We start from the raw sequence: 18,076 nt of genomic DNA, 5'->3' as shown, positions 1-18,076 counted from the left end.
CCGTTAAATCGAAACTTGGACGAAAACCAATACTCCCAGCTTCACTTGAAGAGAAGCTAGTTGACTATGTGTTAATGATGGAGAGAAAATATTTTGGATGAACCAGAAATGATGTTAAAAGGCTTGCATATCAGTTGGCTAAACAGAACACTATTGTAATAGTTTCTTATATGGAATATATTATTTTAAATGCATTATCATACCTCTTACATAATAATGTCTCATGTATCCGACATTAGCTTCCCATTCTGTGAGTGATGATATTATTTCTGTTTTGTCTTTGAAAGTTATACAGCAAATACATATTATGTAAATTACCTAATACTTATGCACAATCTGCAGGAACCCCAAGAGGTTATTATAATACTAAGTAATTCCAGTTCTAACTTTTTTTAATTACCTTTATTTTGAAACATCAAAATGGTATCCGACAATACCCTCCTTTACCGTATACATAATTATTTCTCCTTCCATACCTAGCGCTTGATGCCCGCGCACGACGTCAAGGTCAGAAAAATGCGCTTGCTTTGACATCACTGCTGTACACTAATACGACACACCCGCCAGTCCTAATGTTGTCAAATCATTGGCTTTTCCGCTAGTTCTACCGGATTTTAGACATGTAGTATGTCGGTAATTTATGAAATGATGACGATAATTAGCAGTGTTGCCAATACAAGTTCAGGAAAAATCGCCATGCAAGAATGAAATTCCCCTCAATTCTTATGTTATCAATGAAATAAATGTTCATTTATACTGTGAAAAGTTAAATAACCGCTAAAGTCTGCATGTAAACTATTTTTATTAGTTAAACAATACGTATCTATACTCCACTAGAACTAGCGTAAAAGCCAAATAATTTGGCAGCATTGAGACTGGCGGGTGTGTCGCACTAATGTACAGCTTCAACGGTGTATTCTACGTTGAAAGTTGAAGCACATTAGAATGAAAACTAAATATTTCCAATAACTTTCCGATTTTCGCTATCTGCACTAATAGCGAAGTTTGTCTATATCGCCGGACTTTTGAATCACCCTGTATATATGTTCCAACAGGAGCATGTGTCCAAAAATAAACCCTCTAGTTATAAAAATTAAAGAAGTTAGAATTTTTACTTATCTGCTCTTTTAATTTAAATCATGTTCATTAAATATTAGTATGCACAACACATCTTTTGAAGTAAATAAAAATGATATTCTCACACAACGCAGCCTACATACTCGTATGCTGTTTAAAGTTCATTTTTGTGTCTCCTTTTTCTTTCTACATTTATAGTTCAGATACCTTTGAACTCTATTTCTTATTTGTAGTGCTTTCTTTTTTCATTTTTAATTCAGTTTTAGACGCCTGAAACCAATTTACAGTACCTTGACATCCATGACAAGCTATTACTCTCAATGTGCTTACAGAACAGGGTCGGCCCCTGCCCCGTGGGGGTAGCAATTATCCAGAATGTGCAACGACTTGAGCAAGGCCACTCTGTCCATTCTTCTTCTGTGCACGTGCTTCCAGTTGGCAGCCCTGATACGCTATAATCCAGACGCGCATCTGCAAACGGTAAGTGTTTCCAAACAAAATTGCTGTAGTTAGTGTTGTCAACATCAGAGTCATTGTTGCTAATTTATTGAATTTTTTATATATATTTTTATTTTTTATTTATTTATTTGTTATTGAACATAACAGGTAAAGTCCAATTACAATGTTCAAGACCGACAAACTAATTCATAAAATATAAACAAGGAAAAGGAAACATACATTTATTAAAAACTGAAACAAAATAGAAATAAGAGAAATAAAAAACAGAAATTGAAATAAGGTGTGAAAGTAGCTTCAAATTAACTAACAACAATATTCTGTAAAACATGATAACAAATAATTCTGAATCTAGAGAAATTCATATTCAAAACATCAACATTCGGATGAGGATATAATTTATTGTATAACTTAACATTTGGAAAACTGGGGAATTTTTGTGGGATTCAGTATTTTCCCTCGGTATGTAAAATAAATTTCGAAAATTTTGTATTAAACTTAGGTGTTTATAATGTTATATAATAAAATAAACCAACACAGTCCAACTTATTGTTAATAATTTTATAAAGAAAGTTTAAAGATTGACAATTTCGTCTAATTTGCAAACTAGTAAAATGGAAATGTTGAAGCATTGTAGCATAACTCTCATAAGTAGGATAATTATTATAAAGTATGTAATATAACCATTTTAGAAATTTATTTTGAATTTTTTCTAGTAACAGAATATATTTGTTAGTAACTGAGTTCCAGATAACCTTAGCATGCTCTAATTTAGATCGAACAATGGAATTATACAAAATTATTATAGTTTTGACTTTAAATTTACAAGAATTTCTCATAACAAAACCTAAACTTTTATAGGACAAATTATAATATTATTAATATGACAATGAAATGTAAAATGACTCCTGAATTATATATCTAAATCTTTATGTTCATTTTCTGCTGGTAAAACTGTTGCCTCTGTTTTTCCTGTCAAATCCGGTGAACTTGGAATATGGTTCAATGGGGAAAATTTCTGCCTAGTGGCCAGTGGTTTTGAAGTACTTTCTAGTAGAAATATTAGGCCTATGACAAAGAAATTACATATTCATTATTTTTTACTTCAAATACGAAACGATATAAATAAATCAAAGAGTTTAACAAGATTTGCCCTATTCACTCATTATTTTTATGTGTATTTGGACAAAGTCATAAGAATGTGGATGATGAAACTAAAATACAACATTGTATACAGAAAACAGAACACACTACAAAAACATCTTAACACACAGAGAAGACACACAAACAAATACCAACTTAACAGGTGTATAAAAACTATCATGCAATATTTGCAACGACTTCTACATTAGACAAACTGGAAGATCATTTCAAACACGTTACAAGGAACATGTCACAGCCATAACCAAACCACTTACGCAGAACTCATCATAAACTCCAACCACAACTACAACAACATAGACATAGGCCGGTTTCTTCAGCCTTCGTTAAATTATAGCAGTGTGTTATTCCATTTTAACTGTAAACTTAACAGTTGAAGCATTTCTTCAACTACTGTTAGTACTAACAGGCTGTTAAAACCCATGTTAATTTAACTGCCCAATTTCATGCAGTTAAATCATTTAACTCTCTGTTAGCATAGAAGTATCCAATATGGCTGGTGCGTTAGATGCTGAACTTATACATCTTGATTATTTAGAAAATGATATCCATGAATACATAAACAGAGTGGATAATTTATGTGATTTGACAGACCAGAAGTTCATACAAAGGTATAGGCTATTTTCTGCCAAGCCTCACTTTTCGCTTTCAACTTAGATCCGTTTGTTTGTTTATTCTCAATAATTGGTTTATACTGCGAAATAATTTCTAGCAGAAGGTTTTTTTCGAACGAAGAGAAATTAGTCCCACGATTTCTTTTTGTTCCAGTGTTTTCCATTTCACAACAGCAATTCCAATACGCCGCTCCACGCTATTGTGATACAGACGAGGAAAGAAGCAGAACTCAAACCTGAGAGAATAGAAAGACTTCTATCCTCTCTGAATCAAACAACGGAAACAAGCGAGAATCGCAATTGTCAGAGTTCAGAAAACAAAATTGAGCCTATACTTGGTTATAGGTTATGGTTAAACTCTAGAATCTCTGGTCCTAACAGAGAGTTAACAAACAGAATGTTAAAATGTGAAACGTAAAGTTGAAGAAACGCAATATTTTTAACAGCAATTCATACTTTTAACTTACAGTTAATTAACGCTATGTTAGGTGCATTTTAACAAAGGTTGAAGAAACCGGGGCACAGACATGAAAATACTACCCATCCAGCCAAAAAACCAGAAACTTGACAGTCTAGAACAATATGAAATTTGCAAACATACAAAAACATACGTTGGAATTGGAAAGCTTAAATGGAATTCAGATTTCAAATACCTTGGTCGTGGATAGACTCAAGCGGTAAGAGTCATATAGATTGTACAACGGAGAATAGGACAAGGAAGAGTTTGTACATGGATATTACATCTTGTTTTGTGAAGTCCAAGCAACTTCTGTACCACTCTTTATTTGAGAGCATCACACTGTATGGTGCAGAATTGTGGGAGATGACCAAAGCGCAAGAAAGACATATGAAAGCGGCAGAGTTGCACTTCTGGAGGAGGTGTATTAAAAAGACTGTTATGGATCGGGTGAGAACAGAGGACATCCGAATGGCTATTAGTAGAAATATTACCATCATGGATCGGATAGAAGAGAAACGTTTAACCTGGTATGGACACGTCTAGAGAATGGAAGGTCATAGTTTATCCCGGCAAATTCTTCAAGGACCCCTACCTAATTTGCGCTGCAATCTGTCGGCGGTGTAATGAAGTTATGACTTACATCATATTTTCCTTTAACAGTTTGTCATGTGTGGATTGCAGTTATACACATATGTCAAAATTTAAAAGAATACGACTTACACCACTGTAACTTTAACCCCCTCATATATAATATACAATGACATTGCAATAATTACAGCAATACAATAATTACAGGAATAAAATAACGTGTAAAATTAAGTCCAACTATGAATAAATAATTGCAATAAACCTTGTACTTATTAATAAAGACTAAATATAAAGCATAATTATGCAAAAGTAAACCTATTTGTATTAAATCCAACCATTAATGACTTAAGAAATTACAAGTCACCTTAATTAATTACATATCAACTTAATTACATGACACAACTTAAATAATTACATTTCACCTACTTTACTACTGTTAATTCTCAGCCTAATCTCCTCAACCTTTCCTTAAATGTATTGATTTTCAGAGAACCATCCTGAAAGATTGCCGCAGGTAAGCTGTTCCAGTCTACTATTGTGCAGTTTACAAAGGAAAATTTTGCCACGTCTGTTCTTTGTTTACAGCATTTAAATTTCATAATCTGTTCAGTCATGCCTAAGTATGATGGTGTTACTAATCTGGCATTGATGTCGGTCTATGCTTTGTGTCCCATCCGTGCCTTAAACAATGCTCTCAGTCTGGCTTTTCGTAGTCTTGATTCGAGCAATTTCCACCCTAATGGCGAAGTGCATCAACCTCGGTTAAAACGCAGTAATCGTAGGTTACGAAACGACGGTTAAACAGTAGCCATGGTTAAAATGTAATTTCTGTGCACCATTCAAAATCACCGATTACTTAAACATGGTTAGCTAACACCTAATTTAACAAGAGTAAAGTCTATGATATTACACTCTTTCCACAATATGGCTAAAGGAAAGCATCCATACCTGTACAAAGATAATAGTCAACGTCTAAAAACGACTACGCTTACTCCGTTCTACATCGAAAAGAACGTGACCTACATTTTCGCGTTGCATTTGTTTGCCTTTGGGCGCTGTTATGTTGCATTTCTTTGTTTTTCAGTGCTGTTAGGTTAAAATCGTACAAAATGTAAAATTAAATGCAAGAATGATTATATACCAATGTGACATTGAAGTATCGATAAACTTAATTACTATATTTAAACATATTATATTTGAAAAAGATGGAATACACATAAAGGAAAAGGTTGCAGAAGATTAGTACGAATGTATGTACGATCCAGGACCCCATTCATATCAGGGAACTGTGCATTATCATAAGATCCATCCATAACCTCTCTTCGTTCAGCCAGTGACGTAGAGAAAGGGATATTCGAGTATTCTCTCTTAAAACACAGAAAACAGTTACATAGAATCGTAATATGAGCAGCCGATCCACAGGAGAAATATGACTGTTTTTGTGTTATTTAAAACGACCCATTTGTTGCAGCAGAAATGATACTGTAGATTTTGATCAACGAAATCTCTCCTGAAATTTTCTGTCACCTAATTCCTCTTCAGAATTCTCTCTTTCCACTAAAGAAACTTCACGCTCACCATCGTCTCTATCCAAGTAATTCAAGTACTGTACAATAACAATCGTCGTCGAAATAATCAGATATTGCATCTGGCCGCCATTTTGTTTTACTTGTCTTACTAATCACTGGTTATCTCCTTTAACCGCTTGAATATGGCCGGTTAGAAATTACCGTGGTTAACCTCCTATTTAATTCCTAACCGAGGTTGAGGCACCGTAAAAATGCTTAACCAGGGGTTAGGTGGCAATTTTAACTGGTGGTTACACTAACCGACGTTGATGCACGTGGACATACGTAAGTCTTTTATTATCTCTTCGCCATGTCTCTTCCCCATTTTGACATTTCCGCATTGAACAATATTAGGCACAGACTCGTAGATGAACGCTATTCAAAGCGAACAATCTTTTACTGTGTTTGCAGCCGCAGTTGGTAGTGAAGTATGGGTACCCGATGGAGACTCACACTGTGCTAACCGCGGACGGATATTTCCTCACACTTCACCGCATCCCTCACGGTCGCAGCAACGTCACAACAACTGACGAGCTCAACGCAACGGAGTCAGAAGTGGACAGCAACTCTACGGAGACGGCCTGGCAGAGTAATGAAGTGGAGACTGAGGAACGCAGACCCGTCGTGTTTGTGCAGCACGGCCTGTTGTCCAGCTCCGCGGACTGGGTGGTAATGGGCCCTGGTAAAGCCCTGGGTACGTGTGCACTGATGGAAAACCAGATATTAACCTTGTACCACAGTCTAGTATATACAGTCACGAAGCTCAATACGTAGTAAATATGCATCCCTAGATAGTTGCTAACCAATAGGATCGCTAATATCGCCTCATTACAGATAATGCGAAATAGTACCTGCACAGTCGATTGTTTCTAGTACCCTCATAAACTCATGCTTCGTGACTGTATACTGGATGTTCATTTCAAAGTGTGTCATGACGTCACTGTTGTGAGTCAGCGATTTGAAGCGAGTTTCAGCTTTTATGTCAGAGAAGTTGCCTATTAATCAAGGCGTTCAATCTGAACTTGAGAACGTGTACGGTATAACTTCAACGTCGTAGCAACAGATGGCGGTCTGTACGGTCTATGTGCTACCATAACTTCTTTCGAACTATGTTTTGCGCGGGAAAGTCGTACGCAGGGTATTTGTTATCATCGGTTGCCTACTGCAACATTCCACAACACAAATCAAATGCTCCGTGTCCATGTTGACCGTCCAAGTTAATGTCAACAAATACGTAAGTAATCATCTTAACCCTCTCCCCATATCCCGACAGTAAGAAAAAACTCACCTCAGTACGTGTTTCCAAACAGTTCACATTCCTGCCACTACAGACGTTACCGTACGTATCGGTAAGTACTCTTCAGAATGAACGCCGTACTTCCTAGGCAACTTCTCTGGCACATAGGTAATACGCCTCTGCGGAAGTGTAGGAAGATTGAATTCTCTAGGCTCATCGGCTAGCCACATGACGGCATACAGCGAGCCATGACACGCTTTGAACTGAACACGCAGTACTAGACTGTGCTTGTACTACGTGGTACATCATTAAGTTTTAAGACTGGGCGCATAGTGGCGGTGTGGTGCACTAGAGCGGATAGGTTGCGCCGTGGTATGGTACCTTGTCAGTTAGTCTCTCGTCCCAGTAAGAGACAGTAGTAGGTTAAACATTGGTAATTTCGTGACAATTTTATGAAAACTAATTTAAAATGCAAATATGTAAATATATCCTTATTCTGATTTTTTCATCTAAAAGATGATAACTTCCTGCACAAATCTGGAGACATAAAAGATTGGATACGTTCTTGAATATGTGTCAAAACCCACTTTTACAACTTAAGCTGAAAGGTTGGTTATTTCGTGATAACTTTGGTAATTTCGTGATATTGCATTAATAATTTCGTGAGAGGTATAAGAATTGTATAAAAATTCATTAAAGTCAAATGAAATTCTCATTTATTGTTACAAGATTTCAAACATAGTAATTCCGTCTAATATTCATAGCAAGAAAACATAGAAATACATATCAACACATAATAAGAATGAAATCAAAGTAAACATTGAAATTGAAAAGGGATCTTCTTCGCCCTGAAAGGGTGAACACTTTTATTACGGACTTTACTATAGCCTATATTACTAGGGTAACTCCAAAAGTGATGCATAACGTTTGTTTAAAAATTATATTTTTATCCTACAGCTTTGCTATTTTCACAGAATGTAGATACATCCTTAAGGAACAAAATGTCACTTTTCCACATAATCCCTGTCCGTTTCAACTGCCTTACGTAACCTAGGAACGAGGGCCTGTAGACCAGCACGGTAAAAGTCTGGACCAACACGTCTGAGCCACTCTTTAGCAGCGTGCACAAGGGAGTCATCATCTAACCTCGTTCCGCGAAAGGATCCTTCAGTTTACCAAAGAGATGGTAATCGCACGGTGCCAGTTCAGGACTGTAAGGCGGATGTTTCAGTGTTGTCTATCCGAATTTTCTGATCTGGTCTGTGGTCTTGTGACTGACATATGGTTGTGCGTTGTCGTGCAATAGCAGAACATCCTGCTTCTCCCGATGTCTTCGAACACGACTCAGTCGAACTTGAAGTTTTTGAGAGTTGTAACATACCCGTCAGAATTAATGGTGGTTCCGTGTGGCATGATGTCCACAAGCAAGAGTCCTTCTGAATCGAAAAACACAGTAGCCATAACGTTTCCTGCCGAAGGTGTACTTTTTAATGTCTATTTCTTCTGTGAATTTGCATGATGCCACTCCATTGTCTGCCTCTGTCTCCGGTCCAAAATGGTGGAGCCATGTTCCATCTTCTGTCACAATTCTTGCAAGTAAGTCATCTAGCACTTATCATTGACACTTAGCATGATAACAAATCAAACAGAAGCTGCACTGAACCCATTGCGTCTCCGTTTTCTTTTTTATTGTCACATCTTGTCTTCAGATTTCTAAAATTCCTATTGTAATACATTTTATACTATTTTAAAAATTGTAACGCTTAATGCTCAACAAAATTTCGCCTCAATCAGCTAAGATTTGTATCAGTAAAGCTAAGCCTACATGGCGACTACAGATGTATCTAAAATTCCAAAAACATTTCCTAAAATTTCATGAAGATACAATAAATCTTTGTACCAAATATCATATGCTTACCTTTAGTAATAAGCCTGTAATGTAATTACAAACATCCACAAAATTTGTATGCCTGAGAAGTCGACGCAAACTTGCTCTCTCCAAACATAAAAGCTCACTGAAGCAACTACAATAGTCACATAAAGCTTAGCTGTATGTTTCTGGAAACTGGACAACATATGCAATCCCTTGGCGGAAATTTGGATCTCGTAACACCATTGGTTAGTTCACAAAAGAGCAAAGAAAAAGTATCACGAAATAACCACTGCCACGAAATTACCAATGTTTACCCTACAGTGTAAGCAGAACTACGGTATTTGTTGTGACGGTGATTTGAATGCGCGCATCGGAACTCCAGTACGTCGCAGTCAAGTTCTCCCAGAAATCAGACAAAACCGTTACCAAATTGTTTCAAATGATGCAGAAAGTTTACGGTGACGACGCATTGAGTCGCAGTGCTGTGTTTAGGTGGTTTCCTTTACGATCCGCAACTGAAGCGACAATCCGTCACCTGGAAAACGCCATTATCGCCACGACAGAAAAAACCGTGAGATGACGGGTCAAAAGGCAAGGTGGTGCTTAAACTATTTTTTTATTCAAATGGAATTGTTCACATGGAATTCATTCCACAAGGTGCAAGTGTAAACAAGACCCGCTACAAGCAGATCCTTGGCCGTTTCCGCGATTTAATTCGCTGTAAGCGTCCTGAGCTTTGGCGTAGGAAGAATATTGGCTGTTGCTACACGACAACATCCTGCACATCGCTCTGTCCTTGTCCAAGAGGAACTTGCCAGGTAACAAGTCGCTGTTTTGCTATACCCTCCGTACTCACCTGATCTCGCACCATGCGATTTTTTTCTCTTTCCCTTAATGAAAACAATCCTACATGAGCGTAGATTTCATCCGGTCGAAGAGGTCATGACTGCCACAAGAGAAGCCATACGGGACCTTCCTGCCAACATCTTTCAGCGGTGCTTCCAGCAGCTATACCAACGTTGGCAGACGTGCATAGCGGCCAACGGCGACTGTTTTGAGGGAGGATGAGGATCTGTTTAAGTGTACGCCGTGTTACGCGGCATCTTGTGAGACATCCAGATTCTTGTGGTTGCCTACTCTCCAGGCGTCAGTCCAAGAACTTAATGACTGTACCATGTAGTAATACTAAAGTACTTCTTACGCTGTAGACAAAATCAAATAGTTTTAGGTAATTTTATTATACTCGTATGAAGTTATAAAGTGAAAGTATTTTGGCAATGGAGGATTAATTAATAGTTAACCTAGGTCATGACCTCTGGGGGTGGCTGCTCAGCATTGTCGTAGATTACAGTATGTTCCGAAATTACGAAAAAATTTCCCAGTTTAAGTTATAAATATTGCAATGAAAACCATGCTCTGGTTACCATTCGACTTCCCGTGACTAAAACATCAACATCTTACAATTTTATTTAGGCCTACGTGTTTATTGTTATAAATGTCCGTGTTATAACCAGGGTTAGGATGTTTAGGTACGCATGCTGGGTAACTTCCGGTGCTGGACCCCGGACTCATTTCACCGGCATTATCACCTTCATTTCATTCAGACGCTAAATAACTTAGATGTTGATACAGCGTCGTAAAATAACCCAATAAAATACAAAATAAAAATTTAGGTGCGCACCTTTTTTAGAGTAAATTAGAGCTCTTTGAAAGAAACTAGTGTGTGAATTGTTGGGTCCTTTATCCCTTTTTCACTCTGCCCATAAATACCTTTTTCCCCCCATTTTTTAATCTTTCATTGCTATTTTTTATATTTTCCACAGCACATTTTATCATTTAATTTACTTTTGAATTTCACTGCGTTGCAATTTGTAATACGTATTAGAGTCGTGCATAACCGGTTACGGCAAATAGAAATTATATATTGCTATTGAACGCCTGGCGCTGTAGTCAATATGCAAAGCTCTCCCATCTAGCGGAGTGTCTCAGGTTCGGTTTAATGAATATTCGAGTTGTTCCTCATTCTTTGTGGGTGGACGGCAAAGACAGACCACATTGAGCCATGCAGGAGTTACAAGAGCCCTTGTAAGGACGCGATTATCATCGTGTAGGCCTAGTATTTAATTAATAATTCTTTCTGTCTCACTACATTCAATTAGTCATCCATCGATCCATCCATTCACCCATCCATCAACTCATTGATTCATTCTTCCATCGATTCATTGATTCATTCATCCATGAATTTATCGATTGATTCATTGACTGATTTATTAATTCACTGATTGGCTCATTAATTCATTAATTGATTCATTCATTGATTGAATCTTTAGTTGATCCTTTGACGATTAATTGATTGATTAATTCGTCCAGGTATCACATTAGAGCTTGAGAATACTTTTATTTTTCTTAATAACACTTTATCTTCTTAATACAGTGTTGGCACCTGTTAGTTTGTCGTTGACAATGCAATACTCAACTTCCCTAACTTACACCCGTCTTTTCGTAGCTTACGTTCTGGCTGATGCTGGATACGACGTGTGGTTGGGAAATGCCCGCGGCAACACTTACTCCAGGATACACGCCAACTACACCACGCAGAACAGCAAGTACTGGGATTTCAGGTGAGAGCTATGTCCGAAGTAACAGCGAATATTATACTACAGTCTCTTTCTAGCAGTTTAGCTCGTTTTTAATTTCCTAGGGACATTCCATGTAAAATCGGACACAGAGCCATCTTCAGTTACAAGCCGGAGCGTGGGTAGGTTTGGCAACGCTGAATGGAGGCGGCCGTAGGCGAAATAAAGGCATGACGTTTGACGTTTTAGTGCTTTGATTTCGTTGTCACATGTACATTTTCGACATTAATTGATACAAAACTAAGTGCATATGATCAAGATTCAATGTATTGATGTACGTAATTTATTACGGAATCCGAAATGGTATTTTATTTGAGTTTCAGAATACCGCGTAAGTACTTGCATACAGCCACTTGTAACTTTAAAAAAATAAAAGTATACGTGTTTTTTATTGATGGTACAAGGGAAAATAAATAAATACTTAAAGAAATGTTACTTGTACCAAAAATAAATAAAATGACGACGTACTTTCGCAGTACCCTATTCCAATCAATTAACCATTATGTGGGTAGTAAATTGACAATGTTTTGCCACTTTATGTTGTTTCACCTCTGACGTGAAAGGTCTAGAATATCATATACATTTTAATTTCATGTGATTATCTGTCGTGCTTTTCTATAAATATTTCACATGCCCAGGAAGCCAGTTTTAGTTTCAATCTCGACAGTCACCATAACAATACTGTTATCCTAAATTATTTGTTACATATTTTCTAAAATATAATTTTAAATAGGCCAAGGCCAAGTATAAAAATCTATGAAAAAATGAAGAAACATACCTTCAACATAATACGTAACAAAACACATCATTATCTATTAAGTCTGTGTCAATTAGCGTAAACTCGGTGAACTTTAAATCCTGTAAATACGAAGTGAAAAGAAACACGTTTATAACTAATTTATTACAAAATAAATAATATTAATAAATAAACCTTGAAAACCAACAAAGTGAGTGTATGCATCTACAAATATAGACAGTTCTGACGTATAACAGACATTCCGAATCTTTAACAAAACTGCAACATTTATGGGATCACAAAACAGCTGTTTACAATGAACTTGAAAATCAACGGCGTAACTTTAATGATATAGCAGGCGAGATTAAAAAATTTGGCTAGAATTCTGATACACCACAAACCACAAATAAGACTATAAAAATGCAGTTTATACAAAATTTAATATTTAGAAGAATTGTCAATCACTTTGTCAATAATAACCGTAAAAATTGCTAAAGACTGCAGCCATATTTTCATTATTTTATTGTTTTGTTTTTATAGCCAACACGCACATAGTTTATATTACATCAACAATTAACATTTGGTAAGACCGCGAACATAATTCCATCGACACACACTTATATTGTAACATTAATTTACATTGAAAATCGGCATTAGCACAAACACGTGTTCTGGACAGTAGGCCTCCGTTTGACAGTTAATTACAGTGTTGCCAACGTATGGCTCCGGCTAGTAATTGAAGAAGGCTCTGATCGGACAGCAAAATACCTTATAACTGTGTAATTCTGTGTAGTTTGGTAACAGCGCGTCCCCGATTCACGTAGGAAAACACAACACACACTGTCTGAATAGCTGAGTTGCTTCCTATAGTCACTTAGTACTATGGCAGACGTGCTAATGGCAGGAAATAACGATGCGTTTTAATCTTTTTATTTAATTTGCAAGAAAACCGTTCATTTTATTTAAAAAACTACAAAGGGGTAAGTAATTCCTTAACAGTTTCTGTAATAATAAGAGTAAACATCAGAATCGTACGGATAGTAGACTTATTTATCGAGTAAAACAATATTAACATTAAGGGAAAAATAATTTTTTTCTGAGAAAAGTATTAATTTAGGACTGCCCAAATTCAATCTCGCAATTTTCAAGCACAATAATTAACAATAGATCCCTAATAGAAACAACAATAACAACCAAATTTCTAGGCTTACAAATGGATAATAAGTCAAATTGGAAAAATCTTATTAGATCTATGCAAGAGATAATGAATATCAATACCTTAAAAAATTATACTTTGCATACTTCCACTCGGTAATGAGTTATGAAATAATATTCTGGGGAAATTCTATATTTGTACAACAAAAAAAGAGTAATTTGAATAATAGTACGTGCCAAATACAGAGAATTGTGTAGAACCATATTAAGAAAATACAAATAATGCCCATGGCTTGTCAGTATATTTTTTCATTAACATATTTCTCGTATGTAATCGTGAAAACTTTGTAACTAATTCAACAGTTCGTAGCATAAATACTCGTAAAAATGACTGTCATACTGTATCGACAAATATATCGTGCTATCACAAGGAGTGCGTTATATGGCAGTAAACAATTTTAATAGTCTCCCTATGGATATAAAAAATCAAACTCAAAACATAAGATTATTTAGGACCAAGTTAAAGAAGTACCTAATTTCTCACGCCTTCTATTTTGTAGATGAATTTATGACATTCAACAAAGGTGCATGAATATTTCTGTCTTGTATTAAGTATCGATACTAACCCCTTGTGTCCTACTTACTTACTGGCTTTTAAGGAATTCGCAGGTTCATCGCCGCCCTCACATAAGCCCGCCATCGGTCCCTATCCTGTGTAAGATTAATCCAGTCTCCATCATCATATCCCACCTCCTTAAAATCCATTTTAATATTATCCTCCCATCTACGTCTCGGCCTCCCCAAAGGTCTTTTTTCCTCCGGCCTCCCAACTAACACTCTATATGCATTCCTGGATTCGCCCAAACGGTCTACATGCCCTGCCTATCTCAAACGTCTGAATTTAATGTTCCTAATTATGTCAGGTGAAGAATACAATGTGTGCAGTTCTACGTTGTGTAACTTTCTCCATTCTCCTGTAACTTCATCCCTCGTAGCACCAAATATTTTCCTAAGAAACTTATTCTCTAAAACCCTTAATCTCTGTCTCTCTCTCAAAGTGAGAGTCCAAGTTTCACAACCATACAGAACAATCGGTAATATAACTGTTTTATAAATTCTAATTTTCAGATTTTTGACAGCAGACTGGATGATAAAAGCTTCTCCACCGAATAATAACAGGAATTTCCCATATTTATTCTGTGTTTAATTTCCTCCCGAGTGTGATTTATATTTGTTACTGTTGCTCCAAGTTATTTTAATTTTTCCACCTGTTCGAAAGATAAATCTCCAATTTTTAAATTTCCATTTCGTAGCATATTCTGGTCACGAGACATAATCATATACTTCGTCTTTTCGGGGTTTACTTCCAACCCTATCGCTTTACTTGCTTCAAGTAAAATTTCCGTGTTTTCAGTAATCGTTTGCTTCACAACAATAAACTACCATACAGCCTGCGTGGATTAGAACCCTATATCCCTAAACCCTTTAATATAATCCTGTCAGCTACCTGATCTATTACTTGTGTTGATAGAACATTGCATAAGCTGCATGTGTTTAGAAATTTCTCACAAAACATTTTGAACCTCTAACAAGATTCTGAAATTATTTGTGTTTATATACTCCGTGCCCGGAATCTATAGAGTTAGTCTGCGCATTTGGGTGGAGACGGAGAGAAGCGAATGGGCGGAACCTACCAGTGCGGGAGTGTGTTGCGGGTAACATCGGCTCGAAGCCGCTAAGGGGTAAGATGCGCGTGTTCGAAAGTGATGGTAGTGTGCATCTTAATCGCAGTTTAGTTCAGATAGAAATGATCCCCTCTCCCTTCAAGCAGTGCCTTTCATTGGACTAGCTCCATCCGCTCACCACTTGCGCAGAGGACGTGTTTCGTCTCCTATACTCTACAGATTTCAGAAACAGAGTATACTAAATAAACGTCGTAACTTGATCTGCTCAGCTTCCAAGAGATGGGTGTGTTCGACCTGCCCGCCGTGCTGGACTACGTGTTGGCAGCGACCCGTCAACCCCGGCTGTACTACATCGGCCACTCGATGGGCACCACCATGTTCTACATCCTGCTGTCAGAGCGCCCGCAATACAACGACAAGGTGCGCGCCATGATAAGCCTCTCGCCCGTTGCGTTCCTTAGCCATATAACGACTCCGCTGAGAGAGTTCACTGTCACTTCAGGATCAGAAGGCGTCATGGTAAGAGTTTTGATTGTTCTTATAGATTTATAAAAATTGGTATCTTATTACACGAAACATAAAAGATAATGTGGAGAGAGTATCAAAAATAACTTTACAAGGAGTGTAATGTCGCGTCGGTAAAATTGAAGGTTAATCCATAAAAAAAAAGTACTCGTAGGTTGTCAGATGAGAAGAGAAGATTAACTCCATATGAAGATGAAATTATTGGGGATCATCAGTGTGGTTTTAGGCGTAATAAATCAGCTATTGATCAGATATTTTATATTCGACAGATAATGGAGAAAAAATGGGATTATAGGGGCACAGTGCATCAGTTATTCATAGATTTAAAAAATGCATATGACTCGGTTAAGAGAGAAGTTATATATGATATTCTTATTGAAATTGGTATTCCCAAGAAACTAGTTCGATTAATTAAAATGTGTCTCAGTGAAACGTACAGCAGAGTTCGTATAGGTCAGTTTCTGCCAGATGCGTTTTCAATTCACTGTGGGCTAAAGCAAGGAGATGCACTATCACCTTTACTTTTTAACTTTGTTCTATAGTATGCCATTAGGAAAGTCCAAGATAACAGAGAGGGTTTAGAATTGAACGGGTTACATCAGATGCTTGTCTATGCGGATAACGTGAATATGTTAGAAAAAAATCCACAAACGATTAGGGAAAATACGGGAATTTTACTTGAAGCAAGTAAAGAGATAGGTTTGGAAGTAAATCCCGAAAAGACAAAGTATATGATTTCGTCTCGTGACGAGAATATTGTACGAAATGGAAATATAAAACTTGGAAATTTATCTTTTGAAGAGGTGTAAAAATTAAAATATCTTGGAGCAACAGTAACAAATATAAATGATGCTCAGGAAGAAATTAAACACAGAATAAATATGGGAAATGCGTGTTATTATTCGGTTGAGAAGCTTTCATCATCCAGTCTGCTGTCAAAAATCTCAAAGTTAGAATTTATAAAATAGTTATATTACCGGTTGTTCTTTATGGTTGAGAAACTTGGAGTCTCACTTTGAGAGAGGAACAAAGGTTAAGGGTGTTTGAGAATAAGGTGTTTAGAAAAATATTTGGGGCTAGGACGGATGAAGTTACAGGAGAATGGAGAAAGTTACACAACGCAGAACTGCACGCATTGTATTCTTCACCTGACATACTTAGGAACATTAAATCCAGACGTTTGAGATGGGCAGGGCATGTAGCACGTATGGTCGAATCCAGAAATACATATAGAGTGTTAGTTGGGAGGCCGGAGGGAAAAGATCTTTGGGAAGGCCGAGACGTAGATGGGAAGATAAAATTAAAATGAATTTGAGGGAGGTGGGATATGATGGTAGAGACTGGATTAATCTTGCTCAGGATAAGGACCAATGGCGGGCTTATGTGAGGGCGGCAATGAACCTCCGGGTTCCTTGAAAGCCTGTAAGTAAGTAAGTAAGTAAGTAAGTAAGTAAGTTAGTGAGTAAGTAGGTAGGTAAGTAAGTAAGGTTGTCAGATGACCTCATTTCTTCAAAAAATACAACACATCTCCACATTAAGTATCTTATCACCAGTCCCATTGGCGATAGATTTATCAGTAGAATTGTCACATGTGATGAAAAATATTTACATTACCGCAACCCTAACACATCAAAACAGTGGCTCGATTCCCATCCACCATCCAAAGTGATAGTTAAAATCAGTTCGATTCTAAAGTAATGTTATGTGTTTGGTAGAATTTTGAAGGTGTTATTCACTGGGAGTTTGTTCTAAATGGACATGCAGTAGAATACGGGTCTTTATTCTCAACAGCTATGATGAGTTCATGAAGTTTTAAGAGAGAGGTACCCGGTATTATCTAATCAAGTAGAATTCTCTTGCAACAGACCAATGCGAGACTACATATCGCTCGAACAACCATGAAAAAACCCAAGAATTGGGAGCAATCCAACTACTTCCATACCCGGCATAAAGCCCAGATCTTGCGCCTTCAGATTACCATAGGCTATGTTTCGATCCATGGCTCATTTTCTGCATAGAAGAAATTTAAAAAACTCGGATGTCATTGAAAAGGGTATCACAGATTTCTTAGCATCAAATACTAGAAACTGGTACAACAAACCTCGCTGAAAGGTGGCTCAATACCATACAATCTAATGACATTTTCGTTCAAGATTAGATTAATTTCTTGTCACATAATTACTTACAAATGGCTTTTAGAGAACCCGTAGATTTCATTGCTGCTCTACATAAACCCATCATCTGTCCCTGTCCTGAGCAAGATTAATCCAGTCTCTACAATCATATCCCACCTCCCTCAAATCCA

General features: G+C 36.9%; 1 protein-coding gene across 2 annotated transcripts in view; it reads left to right on the top strand.

Moving 5' to 3' along the window:
• LOC138698389 (lipase 3-like) overlaps positions 1 to 18,076 on the top strand; it is a 50,725-nt gene that overhangs the window by 20,880 nt on the left and 11,769 nt on the right. For both annotated transcript variants that reach the window (XM_069824260.1, XM_069824261.1), the window contains exons 2-5: positions 1,410 to 1,557; positions 6,336 to 6,618; positions 11,541 to 11,655; positions 15,516 to 15,765. In XM_069824260.1, the coding sequence (XP_069680361.1) occupies positions 1,453 to 1,557; positions 6,336 to 6,618; positions 11,541 to 11,655; positions 15,516 to 15,765 (753 nt within the window). In that variant the 5' untranslated portion in view covers positions 1,410 to 1,452. The remainder of the gene's footprint in view (positions 1 to 1,409; positions 1,558 to 6,335; positions 6,619 to 11,540; positions 11,656 to 15,515; positions 15,766 to 18,076) is intronic.

Source organism: Periplaneta americana, chromosome 4 (assembly GCF_040183065.1).
Source record: "Periplaneta americana isolate PAMFEO1 chromosome 4, P.americana_PAMFEO1_priV1, whole genome shotgun sequence".
NCBI classification, from domain to species: Eukaryota; Metazoa; Arthropoda; class Insecta; order Blattodea; family Blattidae; genus Periplaneta; species Periplaneta americana.
The sequence above is the reverse complement of the archived record's forward strand: the minus strand, read 5'-3'. Positions and strand labels throughout refer to the sequence as shown.